Below are 18688 nucleotides of genomic sequence, written 5' to 3'. Positions count from 1 at the left end.
CACTAATAGTGATTCTGGCACAGCAAATGCAACGAAGCCCATTCAATTCCTATAGGCTTTGTCACATTCAGCTTATGGTAATCACTACTGCAGGTTTGTAAAAGGAGCCCACAGCTTTTAATATAATGTAGCTTTTATTCACTGCAGTTTAGAGGACTTTTAATTTTAACTTGCTCTATGTCATAAAATTTGTGTGTCAAGTAATTTGACCAGACATATGTAAGATGATTCTGGGCAGAAATGGGAAAGATAGAGACCTTTATTGCTCTCAGACGTCCAGCTGAGTTAGAATGACCTGGAAGAAGGAAATGTAGTATTAAACAAATCAGTGTTCTTTCCACTGAAATGCTTGGTATCATATTTTCATTTTCCATTTCATTTCAGCTTGATGCATGTTTTTGCTACAAAAAGCTGTTCTCAACTAATGTTATAACATGATAACGATACAAACATTTTAATGTTTTGTGTTTTTGTTTATTTCAATAAAATAACATAAGCCTACAAAAATATGGACTGTACTACTGACGTTTGACATTTTTTTTAACGTACAAGATTGTTTAAAACACATTCCAGCCAATATTCAAAGTGATTTAAGCAGGCAGGAGAGGCACTGAAGTGGGCAGTTTTGCTGAATATCGCCTCTGATTGACCTCAGAAAAAGTGGATAGGTCAGGGGCATTATAGGGGGAAGCATTAGGGAGGAGCCTGGGATTATGTGAGTGCCTGCATTATTCAGTGCTGGCACTCACTTCGCTATGCGGGCCCCAGCACTAAATATTGGCCAGGACCCACATAATAATATTTTAACTGGAAAGTACCCCCAATTTCCCTCCCGGCTCCCAGAATAGCCCCCCTCCTTCCTACTCCCCACTCCCAGCCCTCCAAACTCACAGTGCTACCCAAGTAACACAAGCTCCCACATGAGGTCACGGCAGCCATTTGCAGCCAGCATGCGCAAGGAGCAGCAGCAAGGGGGCTTTGCTCCTGCTCCCAGTAGGACCACCAGGGATACAGGTGGGGCCTACCTAGACCTCAGGAGGGTTGGGAGTAGTTATGAATCTAATGGGCTCAGGGGGGTACGAAGAAGTAGGGGCTATTTGGGGGGGCTTGCAGCTGGATCAGAAGTACTTTCCAGTTAAAATATAGCTATGCAAGTTCCGGCCAATATATGTTTATGCATGTATATATTGACAGCCTATATGTATCTTTGTATTCATTCTTACCAAATACTATTCCCTTTCCAGCAGCTTTCATCCTCGGTGCTGGGCTCTACATTATGGTATTTTGCTATCCACTTTATTAACTCTCAATATTTCTAGGCTAATATTTCAACCTAACCAGTAACAACAAGATGCAGTGCTGGTCTCCATGACTTTTGCGTTAAAAAAAAAAACACCTTATGAGACAATTGTGTCATTAGATCCTTGAGCTCTGGTACAATACAATTTTTCTTTCTGTCAGAGAGAGATAAAATTATGTGGCCCCTAGGGTTGTAAATGGAAAGAGAGGCACCAGCCCAACCTACTACTCAGAATTGTTGAAAAGCAGCAATCCTCCCTGGACTGGGAGGTTCACTTGTGAAGTTCTACAGAAACTGCTTTTATGTTGAGAAATATCCTACGTGGACCAAAGAGGAGATGATGGCTCATTTGAGTGAAAATTACATATTAGATTAGATTTAGATGTATTATTTTTTTAGCCTGCCCTTATTCAGGGCGGGTTACAATAAAACATTCATAAAAATATAATAAACAAATACAGAACACTTAAGAATTCAAGACAGATCACAAATATATCATTGATCAAAATCATAAAAGCCTTTAAACAACAAAGTCGTTCAGGTGATGCTGATTTACTGGTTTCACATTTAAGCTGCAGTGGCAAACTGTTCTATTCAATGAGAATGGAAAAAAATAGGTGGTAATAAAAAAGAAAATCCTTACTATTAAAGGGAAAAAAAGAAATAAAAATAATACCACTTATTACACAAGTCCTCCATAGTAGGGAGAGAAAAGAGATCAAACAATTTAAGTAATTATTAACAAATCTTTAAAAAAAAAAACATTCCATAGAGAACAGACATTTACAAATATCACAAAAGATAGAGTGGCAAAATAAATCAAGCCTGCAGCCCTTTTAAAGGCATAGATGTCACAAGTTGTCCTTGAGACACCGTCTTATTACTCAGAAACATCATAAGATGTGAGGGCTCAAAGGATTCATTATTATATCTAATCATACCTTTACAAGGAAACTTCAGCAATAAAGAGGCCCCTAAGGCCAAAACTCTAGGTCTTAACAAGTATTTGTTGTTTATGACGATTCTGAGTTGCCTTAGCAACATCTGGAAAAATCCTAACTTTCAAGGTACAAAGTAAGGTTTCTCTGTGTTGGAAATAAAACTTCAAGAACCAGTCGCAATCATGATCCAAAGTCATTGTGATCACCATTGTGATTCAAGAAAAGCAGTCAAATTTAAACTATCCTCTGATATAGGAGACAGCTGATCTATTCCATCAAGTGTTTTTTTTTCTTCTATGAAGGCAAATAGAGTGCTCTAGATTAGTCAGTGCCACCTAAATGTAGTGTCTGCCTTTAGCCTGTATAAGAATAAATACTTCAGAAACACCCACAGCTGTTATTTTAGCAATGTTAAGGATTTCTATCAAATTTTGATTATGTTGTTTAAATATTTTATTTAATTTAGCTCTGTAGCAGTTATGCAACAGATCTTTATAGGCGCAAAGTAAACAAATACAAGAGAAACAGGGAGCCTATATGGTTCTCCAAACAAGTGGCCAAAAAAAATAAGGGCAAAAGAGGCTGCATTCAAGAAATATAGAAGAACGCAACAACAGGATCACGGAAAAGATTACCGGAGTAAACTCAAAGAAGCAAAGAGGGAAATATGGCTAGCGAAAGCACAAGTGGGAGAAAAAATGGCTAAAGATATAAAGAGAGGTGACAAGACCTTTTTCGGAAATATTGGGGAAAGGAGAAAAGCTAGGAATGGAATTGTAAGACTGAAAGATGCTGAGAATAGCTATGTTGAGAGTGATGAGGATAAAGTGAACGTGCTAAACAAATACGTCTCTTTGGTGTTCACAGAAGAAAATCCTAGAGGTGGACTGCAGTTGGCTGCCAAGGGTATATCTTGGAAAATTGAAATAAATATGACCTACTCCATATTATACTTCCCTTTGGGATACTGTGTGCTTTATTATTTATTTTATTTTATTGCATTTGTATCCCACATTTTCCCACCTATTTGCGGGCTCAGTGTGGCTTACAATATATTGTGAATTATGGACATACAATATGTACAGTTCGATTATGGGTTAACATTGTGAGGAGTTATGTGAAAACAGAATCGAGCCAAGCCATCGTTTGGCGTAGAAACATTGGAATGGTACAATGGGGGAAAAATAGGGCGATAGAATAATGGCAAGGAGCCTTAGGTATAACTATTTTATATATGGGAGTGTTAATAGTGGTGTGAGTACGGGTAGGAGGGTACAAGAAAGTGTATTGATGCAATTCTGTTGGTGTGTATAGGCTTCATGTGTTTTGATCCTTGCCGTAAATTTTCTCAAAGAGATAGGTCTTCAGTCGTTTGCGGAAGTCGGTTAATTCGTAGATCGTTTTCAGGTTGTGTGGTATTGTATTCCAGAGTTGCGTGCTCTTATAGGAGAAAGTTGATGCATGCAGTGCTTTGTATTTTACGCCTTTGCAGTTAGGGAAGTGGAGATTCAGGAAAGTTTGGGATGATCTTTTTGCGTTTCTGGGTGGCAGGTCTATTAAATCAGACATGTATGCAGGGGCTACACCATGAATGATTTTGTGGACTAAGGTGCAAACTTTAAAGGTGATCCGTTCCTTGAGTGGGAGCCAGTGCAGTTTCTCACGTAAGGGTTTTGCACTTTCGTATTTTGGTTTTCCGAAGATGAGTCTGGCTGCTGTATTCTGGGTTGTTTGAAGTTTCTTCAGTATTTGTTCTTTGCAGCCTGCATATAGTGAATTACAGTAGTCCAAGTGACTGAGTACGAGTGATTGTACTAGGCTGCGGAAGACGGATCTCGGAAAGAATGGTCTTATTCTTTTCAGTTTCCACATGGAGTAGAACATCTTTTTTATTGTGTTGTTTGCGTGAGTCTCAAGTGTTAGGTGGCGGTCGATAGTGACTCCAAGGATTCTTAAAGTTTCGGAGATTGGCAGTTGTAGTGCTCACTTGCCCATTATTTCACACATGATTCGTTCGTCCTATTCATTCTTTCATATTCAAACCATCAATCCCTTTAACTCTAACCGAGTTTCGCGATGCATCTTCAGAAAGGGATAATCTGCAAGTAAGATCAATAGTCAGCAATATACTACCCACAGTCACACGCTTGCACTAGAACGTATGGTTTAACCTAAAGCTGCTAACACTCTTAACAACAATAGAATGTACTTACAATATTGCTTTTTCAAAACCGCTATCGGACACAGACCCCGAATGGGTAACCGCCAGAGCGATCCTCTCTCACAGTTCAGAGCGTCTGACATCACTTTTCCCGCGCTCCATAAATGCCAGATAGAGCTCCACCCATTTAACATCATTGGTTTAAAAAAAAAAACCTTTTACAAAATGCCCTCCATCCCCAGATCAGCTATGTCATCCAACCCCAGGTCCCTCCAAAGTACACGAAAAAGTATATATAAACTGACATACGTCAACAAGTCCTCGCTCATCCCACTCAGTCCCTTTGTCATAGCCACTCGACTGCTCTATTCAGTCCTCGTGGATGCACAGTATTCCAGGAAAATATAAATCTCTGTTCCTTTTGAACAAGAATGTTACTCAAAACTTTTCCTCTCTGTAGTTCAACATGCAATAAAACTGTATAGCTCAAATCCTTAATTTCATGGTGGAAATCCTGCCAATGTTGTGATAAGGGAGCCTCCGGTTTATATGTACGCATATTGTTAATATGTTCACCAATCCGAACTTTGATCTTTCTAGTGGTGTGTCCAATATACATGAGATGGCACGGACACCAAACACAGTAGACTACCCCCACAGAATTGCAATTAGTTCTTTTTTGCATGTAAAACCATCGAGTACTCCCAGGTAACTGGATTTTATCTCCTTCATACACATATTGACAGTACATGCATGTTCCACACTTAAAGTGGCCGGGTTGTTCCTCCACATTCCTTTTCGGACTTGCAAGCAGTTCCCCCAAATTGATGGTTTGAATATGAAAGAATAAATAGGATGAGTGAATCGCGTGTGAAACCTCACTCTTGATACCCACGTGAAAAACACGACGAAAAAGATGTTCTACACCATGTGGAAACTTAAAAGAGTAAAACCTTTCTTCCCGAGATACATCTTCCGTACCCTGGTACAATCAATGGTAATAAGCCATTTGGACTACTGCAACGCACTATATGCTGGGTGCAAAGAACAGACAATCAAAAAACTCCAAACTGCCCAGAATACAGCTGCCAGACTCATATTTGGAAAAACCAAATATGAAAGCGCAAAACCCATAAGAGAGAAACTTCACTGGCTTCCACTTAAGAAGCACATTGCGGTCAAGATCTGCACGATTGTACACAAAATCATTCATGCAGACGCCCCAATCTATATGCTAAACCTCTTGGACCTACCTCCCAGAAACGCCACAAGATCATCCCGCAAATTTCTCAACCTGCACTACAAGCTGATGCACACCACTACCTTCTCTTACAAGAGCATGCAGATATGGAATGCATTACCTACAGATCTGAAAGCAATCAAAGAAACAACTATGTTTCGAAAATCTCTGAAAACATACTTCTTCAACAAGGCCTACAATGAAAACCTATAACCTCACTAACCTGCTTATAATCGAAAGAGAAAAACGCCTATATTGTGACCCAAATTGGGAGATAGACGTTTATCTCCCAAAAACGAATAAAGTGGTATAATCAAAAGCCGAATTTGGACGTTTTCAACTGCACTCCGTCGCGGATGCGGACAACGTTGATGGGGGCGTGTCGAAGGCGTGGTGAAGGTGGAACTGGGGCGTGGTTATCTGCCGATCAGAGATGGGCACCTTTCGCCGATAATGGAAAAAAAATATGCGTTTTTAGTGAGAATTTAGGGCACTTTTCCTGGACCCTGTTTTTCCACGAATAAGGCCCCAAAAAGTGCCCTAAATGACCAGATGACCACTGGAGGGAATCGGGGATGACCTCCCCTGACTCCCCCAGTGGTCACGAACCCCCTCCCACCACAAAATATGCCGTTTCACAACTTTTTATTTTCACCCTCAAATGTCATACCCACCTCCCTGGCAGCAGTATGCAGGTCACTGGAGCAATGGACTTCAGGCAGGTGGACCCAGGCTCATCCCCCCCCCCACCTGTTACACTTGTGCTGGTAAATGGGAGCCCTCCAAACCGCCCCCCAAACCCACTGTACCCACGTGTAGGTGCCCCCCTTCACCCCTTAGGGCTATAGTAATGGTGTAGACTTGTGGGCAGTGGGTTTTGAGGGGGATTTTGGGGGCTCAACACCCAAGGGAAGGGTGCTATGCACCTGGGAGCTGTTTTACCTTTTTTTTTTTTTTTTGTAAAAGTGCCCCCTAGGGTGCCCGGTTGGTGTTCTGGCATGTGAGGTGGACCGGTGCAGTACGAATCCTGGCCCCTCCCACGAATAAATGTCTTGGAGTTATTCGTTTTTGAGCTGGGCGTTTTCGGTTTCCATTATCGCTGAAAAACAAAAACGCCCAGCTCAAAAAAAGATAAACGTCCATGTTTTTTCGAAAATACAATTCGGTCCGCCCCTTCACGGACCCGTTCTCTGAGATAAACGCCCATGGAGATAGGCGTTTCTGTTCGATTATGCCCCCCTCTGTCCACTCAATTATGATCGTACACCCTCTATAACTACCTTAACAACTCTCTTCCTTCTTCCCTCTCCCCTTCCTTAACTGCTACACATAACTAACTGTATCTGTTATCCAGCTATGACAATGTTATCAAATCTATGTAAGCCACATTGAGCCTGCAAATAGGTGGGAAAATGTGGGATACAAATGCAATTAATAATAATAATAAATAATGGGCAAGTGAGCACGAGCACACAGTATCCCAAAGGGAAGTATAATATGGAGTAGGTTATATGCATTTCAATTTTCTCTAGCACTTTCATCTTTAGGATTGAACCACATAAGATCAGCGCCTCAGACATAGCGTGGTGTTTAATTTTCTTGATATGCAACCTGGGCAATAACGAGGTACCTATAAAGATATACTTAATTGTAATATTTATGCATGAATATTTGTTTGACTTATCCATTTGAAATAAGTTTGTCAAGATTGATTATGGTCCAGGTTGACCCAAATGTATGTACATACACAATACAAGGAGGTGGAACATGTAATGTGCTATGATGGTTCCCTTGTGACACTACCGCATATTCCTTTTGGGATATAATGGTTGGAATGGGTATGGACTGAGCACATTAGTACACAATATAAAACTTTTTACTGTTTGGATCTCTGTTTAGGGATGATAGTGATGATTGTTAATTGATTTTGAGATTTAGTAGTGAGTTAAAATTTAATGCCAAGAAATGCAGAGTGATGCATTTGGTGTACAGAAATCCAAAGGAGATGTACCAGATAGGAGGGGAGAGATTGATAAGGACAGCTCATAATAGGGACCTTGGGGTGATGATATCTGAGGATCTCAAGGTGACAAAACAATGTGACAAGGTTGTGGCCATGGCTAGAAGGATGCTAGGCTGAATAGAGAAGGAGTATAACTAGCAGAAGAAAGAAGGTGTTGATATCCCTGTATAAGTCATTGGTGAGGCCCCACTTGAAGTATTGTGTTCAGTTTTGGAGACCGTATTTTGCTAAGGATGTAAAAAGACTTGAAGCAGTTCAGAGAAAAGCGATGAAAATAGTGTGGGGTTTGCATCACAAGACATATGAGGAGAGACCAGAGGACCTGAACATGTGTACCCTGGAAGAAAGAAGAGACAAGGGTGATATGATACAGACATTGAATTATTTGAAAGGTATTAATCTACAAACAAACCTTTTCGAGAGACGGGAAGATGGTAGAACTAGAAGACAAGAATAGAGGTTATAGGGGGGCCAACTCAAGAATAATGTCAGGAAGTACTTTTTCATAGAGAGGGTGTTTAGATACCTGAAATGCTCTCCCATGAGAGGTGGTGGAGATGAAAACGGTAACAGAATTAAAAAATGCATGGGATAAACACAAAGAAATCCTGTATAGAAGGTGTGAAACTAAATAAACTTAGTGGTGGTTAGATGGCAACACCAGTAATTAGAAAGCAAAACGAAGTGCTGGTCGACTTCTATAGTCTATGCCCTGATCTTGGCTGGACAGATTTGGGTGGGCTGGCGTGAGGCTTTGATGACAACTTCAGTAGTTGGAGAACAAGACTCATGCCAAGCAGACTTTTACAGTCTGTGCCCTGAAAATGGCCAGGACAAAGCAAGATCAAGTATACATATGTAGTAACACATCATACCTTATGCTGTGACTGGATGGACCATACAGGTCTTTATCTGCTGTCATCTACTATTTGGGCCAGCACTAACAGCCATGACTGAAGAGGGTAAGTTGCTAATTGGATCAGTCTTGTTTTAAAGTGGCGATGAATGTAAAATAATTATTAGACATGTTTTATCCAAAAGGGACCTGTTCATCTGAACTTGATTCTGCAGCTTGTAAATTGAGTATCTCCATTGAGCTTCTGTTCAATCTATTCTACAGACCCTGGATGGAGATTTCTCAGAGGGCACACGTGATAAGTGTCGAACTGCAACAGCCCCTTTGATTGACGCAGTGGATAATCTGACAACATTTGCTTCCAACCCTGAGTTTGCCAGCATTCCAGCTCAGATCAGCAGTGAGGTAAGGAATTTGATGATGTCTTTAGATAAATAGCTCAAAGCCTTGACCCAAATTCTAATTGGAAGTCAAATGACTAGGAGACACTGTTTAGAAGATATTAAAGTCTGTAAGTGAGGCGATAAAAGCAAGCATTAGAGAAGTTTGATTTTTACACTGTATGAAATGGGAAGTCAGTGATATTCTAGCAGAAGGGAAGGTAACATGATTTTATTTTTTTTGCTTCTATGATGATTTTAGAAGAACATGAGATGAAGACACCTTATATTCATGATAGAAAGATCAGATAACAAGGCACTGCAGTACTCTAGTCAGAGAGGATTAGGGTGTAAGTGAGGATTTGGAGGTCTTTTTTTCATGCTAAGGTATGGCTGAAAAAGATGAATTTGATAAAGAAAAATGATTTTATAAGCACTATAGAGAGAGTCATAACTCCAAGATTTTTTTTTATATAGTATCTTTTAAGGTGCAGAATCACAGATAAAAAGTGCAAGCAAAAATGATGTCCTTCTGGACACTGAGTTTCGCTGGGATTTAATTTCAATTTGTGCCTCTCCAGCCATATAGTAGCAGCATCAAGGCATGCATTAAAGTGGTTAAGGTTTGGAGGAGTGGAAGTGTGGAGCAGCTGGAAATCATTTGCATAGAGATCCAAACACTTGTATCGGGGTGGCTAATAATGTTAAGTAAAGATTAAAAAGAAGATGGGTAAGAATCTCAATGATAATTAGGTATTTGAAATAGCAAGGCTTTTTAAATGTTTCATGAAGGTGGCCGTTTGAACTTCAACTCTTAACTCTGAAGAAAACACAACAAAGATGGACAGCTGCATTCTGCACAAGTTAAGGTTGTAATTAAGTAGCAGGCGTGCTGAGATATTGGATAGAAAAGACTCCAATGCCGTACACTACAAGTTTTTGAAGTATAGTATGAAAATCATCGGGGTTAAGCAACAGTTTGTCACCCCAACAAGCATAACTTTAAAAATCAGCATTTTTTTGCAATCTGTTTCACTTATCAGTAAAGACAGAGAGCAGAATCCATAAGATTCTGAGTGTGCAAGGGAAGTGGGCTAGAATATCCATTTGAATAAGATATTACTTGGAAAATTAGCCAAAGCTGTTCTATCCAAAAGTACTAGTTTTATTCAGATAGAGAGCCCATGTATAATGACAAATTCTATATACATAAAAGGGCGCTTTAGAAAGGACGTCCAAGCCAGAATGTCACAAATGGGTGTCCATCTCACATGTATTTAAGAACAGGATACAGCATGAACATCCATTTTACAAACAAATGTCCAAATTATGAATCGGGAAAACAAGGGGCTTATGAATGTCTATGTGGCAGCATAGGATTGTCCATCTTATAAAACAGTCACACAGACCCCAATGCAGAGCAGTGGGTTGAGAATCCCACTTCAGCTTTTGTGTTTTTTTTTTTTAATTGTGAACCCTCCAGGAACAGAAGAATACTTACTCCAGCCAATTAGCCCCAGATATTCAGTGCCAGACCATGTCCAGACACCGATAGTGAATATCCAGGACTAACTAAAATGGCCCTGGCTGCCAGGGCTTATGCGGGTCCTGGACAATATTCAGCCAAGGCCCGCATAAGACAGTTATATGGGCCCCAGCTGACTATCAGCCAGGACCTACATTACTTTTTCTTTAGCTCTCTGAGATCCCCAAAACCCCTCCTTTCTTTCCCCTCCCACCCAGCGCCAACCACCACTCTTGCCTTTGTGGCTGCTAAGAAATCATGGCTGCCATAACCTCTCGCAACAGTTCATACTACTCCTCGGGCTACTCCTGCATGCTCATCTGTTAAGAATTCCCATAATACCTGACGCTGTTAATAGAGCCTGGTATCCCTTGCCAGTTCCTCATTCAGGAGGAGAGCGAGAGGGATAGCTACCATTGGAGGATTAAGGAGGTGTTGTGCCTTATTCCCTCCAGTGGATAGTTGCTTAATCAGAGCAACTTTTGTAACCTGTATGTTGACAAGTACCAGGTCTGAATACAGGCGTCCATCATTTTTAGACTTGGACCATCCTGTTCCCTTCTGTAATCGGAGTTAGATGTCCGTATTTCGGGCCCTCTCTTAGTCCCCTCAGAACGTGCCCAACCACACCCTTTGCCATATGGATCACTGCCTTGTAAAATTGGGAGTTGTACATACATTCAATATGGTGGCTAAATGCCAGTTTTCAGACATCCAAAATGAGAATAAGCTTCTAAAATAATCACCATATAAATACTTTATTCAAATTGTAAGAAAAATACACCTTTGAGGTTGTGTTTTACCTTTCATGGAGTCAACAAAAAAGATGATATTGTGGCTGTTCAGTCTAAAATAAATTTAAAGAAGGAGTCGAGGGAAATGTCACTACTCGTGCTTAAAGCCAGAATCGGGGCTCTGCATGCTCAACCATGAAGCTGGAGCCCCTACTTGGAGCACTGAAGCGGGGTTCCAAAGCTTTAATGCAAATTGTCATATCTTTGATAAATGTCTCTGAGAGAAACTACATGCTGAGCATTCTTGCACCAACCTAAATGGCTATATTTGGAGCTGAGTTCTGTCTTCAAGGTTTGGGCTGTGGAGAAAATCTACTCTACTATGAGGCATACCCATGAAGTTGACAAGAGAATTGATGAAGTATTCCTGCAGTGTATGAACAGTATCAAGTTTCTGGTGTGGAGTACCATGACTGGTGCGCTGAGCTATCCTCCCTTCCATGCTGAGTATGTTGGTGCTCACACCTGAACTTGGGGCTGGGCTGTCTACACCAAGTCAGTTGAATGGGTTTAGAATAGGAGACAGTGCCAAACTTATAATTGACTGTTGTCTTTGAGTTAGATTCTGAAGAGTCTTGGAGTCCCTAGATAGCTATCAGAAGAGTACTGTTGTAAAGAAGATTATTCTGGCCTCCCGTTAGAGGTCTTTCCTCTACAAGCTGGGAATGAGTGGTCTCCTGTAGAATGCTCCTTCCTAGATTTTGTACAAAGAATAGCAGACTCACTCTTTTAAGCCCAGGTTATCTCCCACTGAATATTGCCGGTTAACGCTTAGTGGATAACTGATTATATCGTATGATTTCACCATGTATCCGCTGATATTCAGCGCATCGACGGGTAAGCTCGGCAGCCAAATTAGGCCACCGAAATAGCAGACCTATCTTTGGCTGGTTTCAACTTAACCAGTCAGCGCTAAATATCGGCTTGGCCAGTTAAGTTGAATCCAGCCAAAAAACATCCAGGATGCCATTAGCTGGGCATGAGCATTTACACCAGACTTTGGCAGGCATAAATACTTGTGCCAAAAGTTAAGTGCGAAACTGCATGCAAAGCTAGTATTCTATAGAGGCCGTTCCACGCAGAATGACCTTTAGAGAATACTAGCTTAGTGCAGGTTATCCCGGCATGTAACTTTGGTCAACCAATACTGAATTCCCCCTACATGTGGAAAATACTAATTACCCTCTTAGGGTTAAGATATACTAAAGAATTTTCACATTTTGTACTTCTGAGAAAATTGCTTAGCACATAAGGCCCTTGGTTTTTAATATCGCCACATAAACTGGGCTCTATTAATAAAATTTTGTCCTTGGTGGTAACAGGATAAGAACCATGCAGAAGAACCAGAGAAAGCTCTGGTGCTTAAGGCAGACTGCCATCCCTCCAGACCTAAAATTTCCATGATCAAATTCAGATATGGTCAGTATCCTTTCATCAGTTTGGGGTAGCTAAAATGAGAAATGATTGAAATTTGAATAATAATCGATATAATTACTAAACAAGAGCATAAGTAGTAAAGTTTCACAAACTAAAAAGTAGTGGCACCTCACGTCTGTAAAAAAAAGCTGCATCATTCATATATTTATCCAGGAATCAACACGGTGCCTAAATGAAAAGTATTGCTTTCCTTTCCCTCATTTTCATAGGGAACTCTAGCACAGGAACCAATTCTCATCTCTGCCAAGACCATGCTGGAGAGCTCATCGTCTTTAATCAAAACTGCTCGCTCATTAGCAATTAATCCAAAGGACCCACCCACATGGTCCACGCTGGCTGGCCATTCTCGAATTGTTTCTGACTCCATTAAGAGCCTTATAACATCTATTAGGTAGGTATTCTACCATTTAACACTTTTTGTTCTCAAAATTAATGAGAGTGTCATCATTTAAAGTGAACTTAGAGTATACCACTGTATAACAAACGTATACTGTTATCCCTTCCTATCTTGGTGCTTACTACAGAAAATGATTGTGTGCTGAAGTAAATGTAATGATAAAGGATTACATGGTTTGTTTGATGTCTCTTTTGTTAAATAATATTCCACCCTGATGTATGCATTTCTTTCCTGTTCTATTTAAAATTAGGTATACGATTTTGGGGTTATGTAGAGTTACTTTGCTGTCTTTAAGCTCTTAAATATAACAAGCAATTGTATAACTTGAGCTGCCATCATGCTGTCTATTTACTGCGTAAGTGGGATGAATATATAATGTATGCGCATGGTTTGACGTTCTATAGCTTTAAGCTGCAACAATGTTATAGGTTGTGCGACTTCAGTTTGACTGAAACAAACCTAAGCTATGTTTCTAGGGCTATTCCTGCAATATCAGATCAAAATATTTGACTCCCAGTTGTTCTCAGCTTTATAAAGGCAAATCGAATTGTTAAAAGAATATGTATAGTTAAAAAACTCTTCTAGGCATCTCTATAAAGTGCATCAGTGGAGCAGATAATGATTTCCTTTGGGTACATTCCCAACATTGAAACCAGCATTGAAAATCAAAATGAATAAGTAAAATTAAAACCACTGCAGATATCAGTTAAACAGATAATTTATTAATTATTTTTGTTCAATCAAGGAAAGTCCAGTAAATGTTTGTAGCACACATATCTAACTAGTGGGATTCATCACTTCTATTCCATTATTGTATAAACTCGAAATCCAGGAGAATAAGTGGTTGCAACCCTTAGCAGACTTTTTATAAGTTCATAATTTGAGAGAATGCATCTTAGCAAAATTTCAGTTTTTAGACAGTTCTTGATCTGCTACATTATATAAGCTGCTGTTAAACTGGTGACTGCTGAGCCCTAAGTGTCCATATTAAAACGAAAAAAAATTCCAACAGCTGTATCGTGTAGCATGTCAGCCCCTCTTCTTTGAGAAATTGTCACGGTAGTTGATAATGCATAAGTCTTTGAGGAAACAAAGCAGCTTGCTGTTGCAAGTCAGAATCCTTCATTTCTTGATAAACAAAGCAGATTAGGGCAACCAGAAGTCCACAGCAGCATTTTTACAAAACCCGTTTAACTCCCGTGCCTTCAATAAAACCACTGCTGAACGCTTGTAAATGTTGGAGAACATGACTGAAGTGCAGCTCTCCATGTTTTTTGTGAACATGCTCTCCCAATATCATACTTTTGGTCAACATTGTAAGGACTTCTCAGTGAAAATCCATTGGTTCTAGACTGCTCTGGTAGACTCAAGGAAGAAATGAGCAGGTATTAGCAAATTTTTCCTTACTACTCCAAGAAGCTGCAGCCCTAGACTTGCTTAATGTTGCACTGGCCCTTGAGGATATTAATAATGGTGTGAAAGTGTTGAGTCACAATAGTTACATTTGTTTGTAACAGGTTTATATATATATTGACTTTCCTTGTAATATTTAGGAGTAGATTTACTAAAGTGTGTTACCACATAAATATGCCATTAACGTGTTATTCCTAAATAGGTCCAATTACCTAAAGCGGGACCTGTGGTAAATAACATGTATTAATAGTGTCTTTTAGTAAACCTAGTCCTTAATTTGAAAACCACCTTTAACTTTTATATCTGCAGTAGTTTTAATTTTTAATTGCTTGTATAAATTAATTTTGATTTTCCTTCTGTTTGCACAGATGTCTGATAGTAAACAGTATGTTTACAGTATGCTTAGATGCTTTTACTTTATTCCATAGAAGTGAGAATTCAGCTCCTTGCTTCATGAGTGCAACATGTTCATTATGTGTCAGTTAAACTTAGCTCCACGAGCTTGAATTAAGAGTAACTCCTCTTTTAATTAAAGTTAATTGGCTGCCTGTCTGTGCTAGGATCATGTTCAAAACTATGTAATCCTCTGATACTGCATTTCCTTTCACCTAAAAAGGTGTTTATTACTTGAGTATTTTTAAATCATCTTTTGTTTTATTTATTTATTTATTTATTCGTTCATTCATTCATTCTTATATCTCACAATTATGCAAAAAAAGTTTTCGGTTCAGTGTGGCTTACAATTTTCGGTGATTAGATGGTACATTCTGTAGTATTTTGCATTACATTACAATCATTGTATTATCATCATTACATTACATTCAATGTTGGACATTTGTAGTTGTCTGCCAATTATTGGTATTGTCTTTTGAAGAAATGTAGGTATTCCTGAGTTTATTTGAATTTTAGGAAATTTCTGAAACCTTGGCTTTTTTCAAAAATACTTAAGGTTTTTTTTTTTTTAATCCTATTGTTTTATCAGTGTTAATGTGTACAATTCTCTGGGCTATTCCTGTTCTTTTTGACTTTGTAATCCGTGTCGAGCTGTCCAGGTTTCACGGAATATAAGCACTTATGTCATATTATGTTATTACACTGTGTCAGTGCAAGTAAAGGAAATCTTTAACAACGGTTAGGGCTGTATGTTCCGCCTGGAAATAGAATGTTAGACTGTTAGCCACAGTTGTGTTTTCACACGTCCTCCTGATTTACTAGTAAAATCATCTTGCAAGCTATAGGAATTAAACCACAATTCTGTATATAAGCGCATCATCTGTCTGCAAAACCTGGAAGCACCTCAGTGAAGCTACCAGAATAATAGTACTTTCCTGTACTGATACAGCTGAGATACTAATGTGTCCTACTGCATGAATGCACACTAAGGAGGCGATTCTATAAGCAAGTGCCCCATTTAGACTGCCCCCAGACCGTGCAGTAGGAGCCTGCACTACAATGGAACCTATGCACCATTATAGAATACTAGTAAAAGAGGCCCGTTTCGAACAGAAAGGAAATGGGTGCTAGCAAGGTTCCAGGGCCCCCTCCCCCCCACCCCCTCTCCATCCCTCCCTCCCAACCCCCCATCCTCCTCTGTTACCCCTCCTCCCTTATTGGGGGGTGGGGGGGCCTTGGTTGGCAAACCGGGATGATGTGTCTGTGGTTTTTTGTTTTTTTCCATTGCAAGGCTGATGTATCCTTCAGACCATGTTGTTGCGTTTTGGTGTGTCTTTCTGATAGAGCTTTTGTGTGTTTGGGGGGAGGGGGAGCATTGCTGGCGAGCTGGGAGAGGGTGTGTCTGGGAGGGGAGTTGTAAGGGAGGTGGCGAGTGGCTTGCAGGGGGGTGGTAGCGGCGGCAGTACTGGCAGTGTTGATGCCGGCGACGTTGGGCATGGACTGAGGGTTGGGAGTGCGGCGTAAAGTATCTGAGGTGGTTTTCGCCGGCGACGGTAGCAGCAGTGTTGAGGTTTTGGACGTTGGCTGCGGAGCCGGGGGGGTGCCGCATGTGTCTCTGAGGGGGGTTACCTGGCGGTACCAGCAGTCTTGAGGCCGGTTGTCTTTCTGCGTCGATGAAGTTCTGTATGTGAATCTGTGTCCAGGCACACAGGTTGCGCTATTCTTTTGAGTCTATTGGTGTGCCTCGTGCTGCTATCGTGTGGTTGGTCTGCTGCTTGTGACGAACCAGGAAGCATGCTAATGTCAGGACAGGATATGTATACAGCGTTACAGGCAGCATGAACCCTACAAACCCTTCACTGCCATGGAGTCAGCTTCAAAATGTTGGAGGTGCTTTTTATTATAGTAGATTAGCATAGCCCAGTATCGGCATGTCTAACATTTAGGTGCCTGCTGTTAAATCAGCCGTAGAGCTGGCATAAGTGCAGGCACCTAAATTAATCAAGAACACATGTAAAATACAGTATTCTGCAAACAGGTTGATCACTGCAAACAGGCTGCTCACCAACATAGTGGCTTCCTGAACCAATCACATAGTCTCTGGTGACCTCTTCTCCCCACTCCCCCTCCTCACAGGTTCAACACCTCTCCCCCCTTCTCCCGTTGGTCCAACACTGTTACCTCACTATTCTCACTCCCCTGTGGTCCTGTAAAGTTTGCATCGATCCCAGCAGCATGACAGGCTGCCTTAAGCCAGCCCTGGGTCTTCCCTCTGCTGCATCCCATCCACAGGAAATTGCATCAGAGGATGCAGGCTGTGGCAAAGGGAAGACCCAGGGGCTGGTCGCAAGTAGCCTGTCATCATGCTGCTGCTGCCACCACTGTCACCAGCGACAGACGTAAACTTTACAGGAGCACAAGGAACTGATAAAGGTGAGGAAGCAGTACCAGACCCACAAACTGCGGAGGGGTGGGGGAAGACCAGGCTTAACCTATAGATGAGGTGAGGTCAGAGGCTGGGTATTTTGGGGCTGTTAATTGCTGGAGCCCTGGGCCAGAGCCTCACCTGGTCCAGTGGTTAAGCCGGCTCTGTCTGCAAATTACCCATGTAAATGGGAGCCCTGCCTATGTCTCACCCTCCTCTACCCCTGTGTACCCCCCCCCCCCCCCTTGCAAATACATCAAGTATTGATTACCAGGATCAAGTATTGTATACCACATTCATTGCTGGTTTTTAACCATGAATTAATAACACATGTGACTCTCGGCAGACTGGATGGACAGAGTCTCTTTATCTGCCGTCATCTACTATGTTTCTGTGTAAGTTAAGTGGATATTTGCAGAATAGCACCCAGGTACCCTGTTAGCACTTCTGTGGGTCTATGCATTCATACACATGGAAGTGCTAATATTTTAAACCTTAACTTGCATTAATGTGTACATAAATGCAAGTGTCCAGTGTAAAGAATTACTCTTCATAGCCGTTAACCTGCCCTGCCAAAATGGGATTTGCGGTAAAATAACACATATTTATTAATGATATTGGTGAGCACTAACAGTGTCATGCACATTGGTAAGTCTAGTTCGTAAGGCGTACAAAAACATGTTAATGCCAAAAAGTTTTTCTATTCTTCTGCCATTTTAGAACATTTTTGTGTTTAGCTTAAAATAAATGTTCTTGATAAAGTAGTAGGAAAAAGCTTAGCTTTAAAGAACTTTCCCATGGTATTGTGCTGCCTTACATCTGGAGAATTGTAACAGAAGCCTTTTCTATTTATTGTGGAGTCCTTTCTTGCCAAATTACATTTCCCGAGAGTGCTGTGATCTGTCTATAAACAAACTAGATTAAGTTCTGAGATGACTTCTCATAGCGTCTTCTTGTTCACAGGGATAAGGCTCCAGGCCAGAGAGAGTGTGATTACTCGATCGACAGCATCAATAAATGCATTAGGGATATTGAGCAGGCATCCCTTGCAACCGTTAGTCAGAACCTGGCCACGAGGGATGACATCTCACTTGAGGTAACAAGTTAGAAAAAAGGAACAAAAGAATTTGCAGTAGGTAGAATTTAACATGACAACTTGTATCCAAAAATAAAAAGTAGCCCAGGCTTCTGGTCACTTTCCATGCTGGGTAAAACCTTGCCCTGGCTACTCCAAAAATAGAATGAATTTTATTGTTATGATGACATTCAACAAAATATGGATGGCCATACATTTTACTGCATTACCTTTTAAGTTTTCTGTGTCTCCATGTAGTGGGAGAGCGGCCTGGACCCTCATCTGCTTCCTGATAGACCATGCAGTTGGAGCGTGCCCATATGAGAAA

The 18688-nt window shown here is 40.7% G+C and overlaps 1 protein-coding gene across 1 annotated transcript in view; it reads left to right on the top strand.

The window, feature by feature from the left end:
- TLN2 (talin 2) overlaps positions 1–18688 on the top strand; it is a 523010-nt gene that overhangs the window by 343251 nt on the left and 161071 nt on the right. The window contains 3 exon segments of the mRNA XM_030188409.1: positions 8786–8926; positions 12867–13048; positions 18249–18381. Of these exon segments, the coding sequence (XP_030044269.1) occupies positions 8786–8926; positions 12867–13048; positions 18249–18381 (456 nt within the window).

This window comes from Microcaecilia unicolor, chromosome 1, assembly GCF_901765095.1.
Source record: "Microcaecilia unicolor chromosome 1, aMicUni1.1, whole genome shotgun sequence".
Taxonomy (NCBI): Eukaryota; Metazoa; Chordata; class Amphibia; order Gymnophiona; family Siphonopidae; genus Microcaecilia; species Microcaecilia unicolor.
Note: the sequence above shows the minus strand (reverse complement) of the source record. Positions and strands in the feature narration are given on the sequence as shown.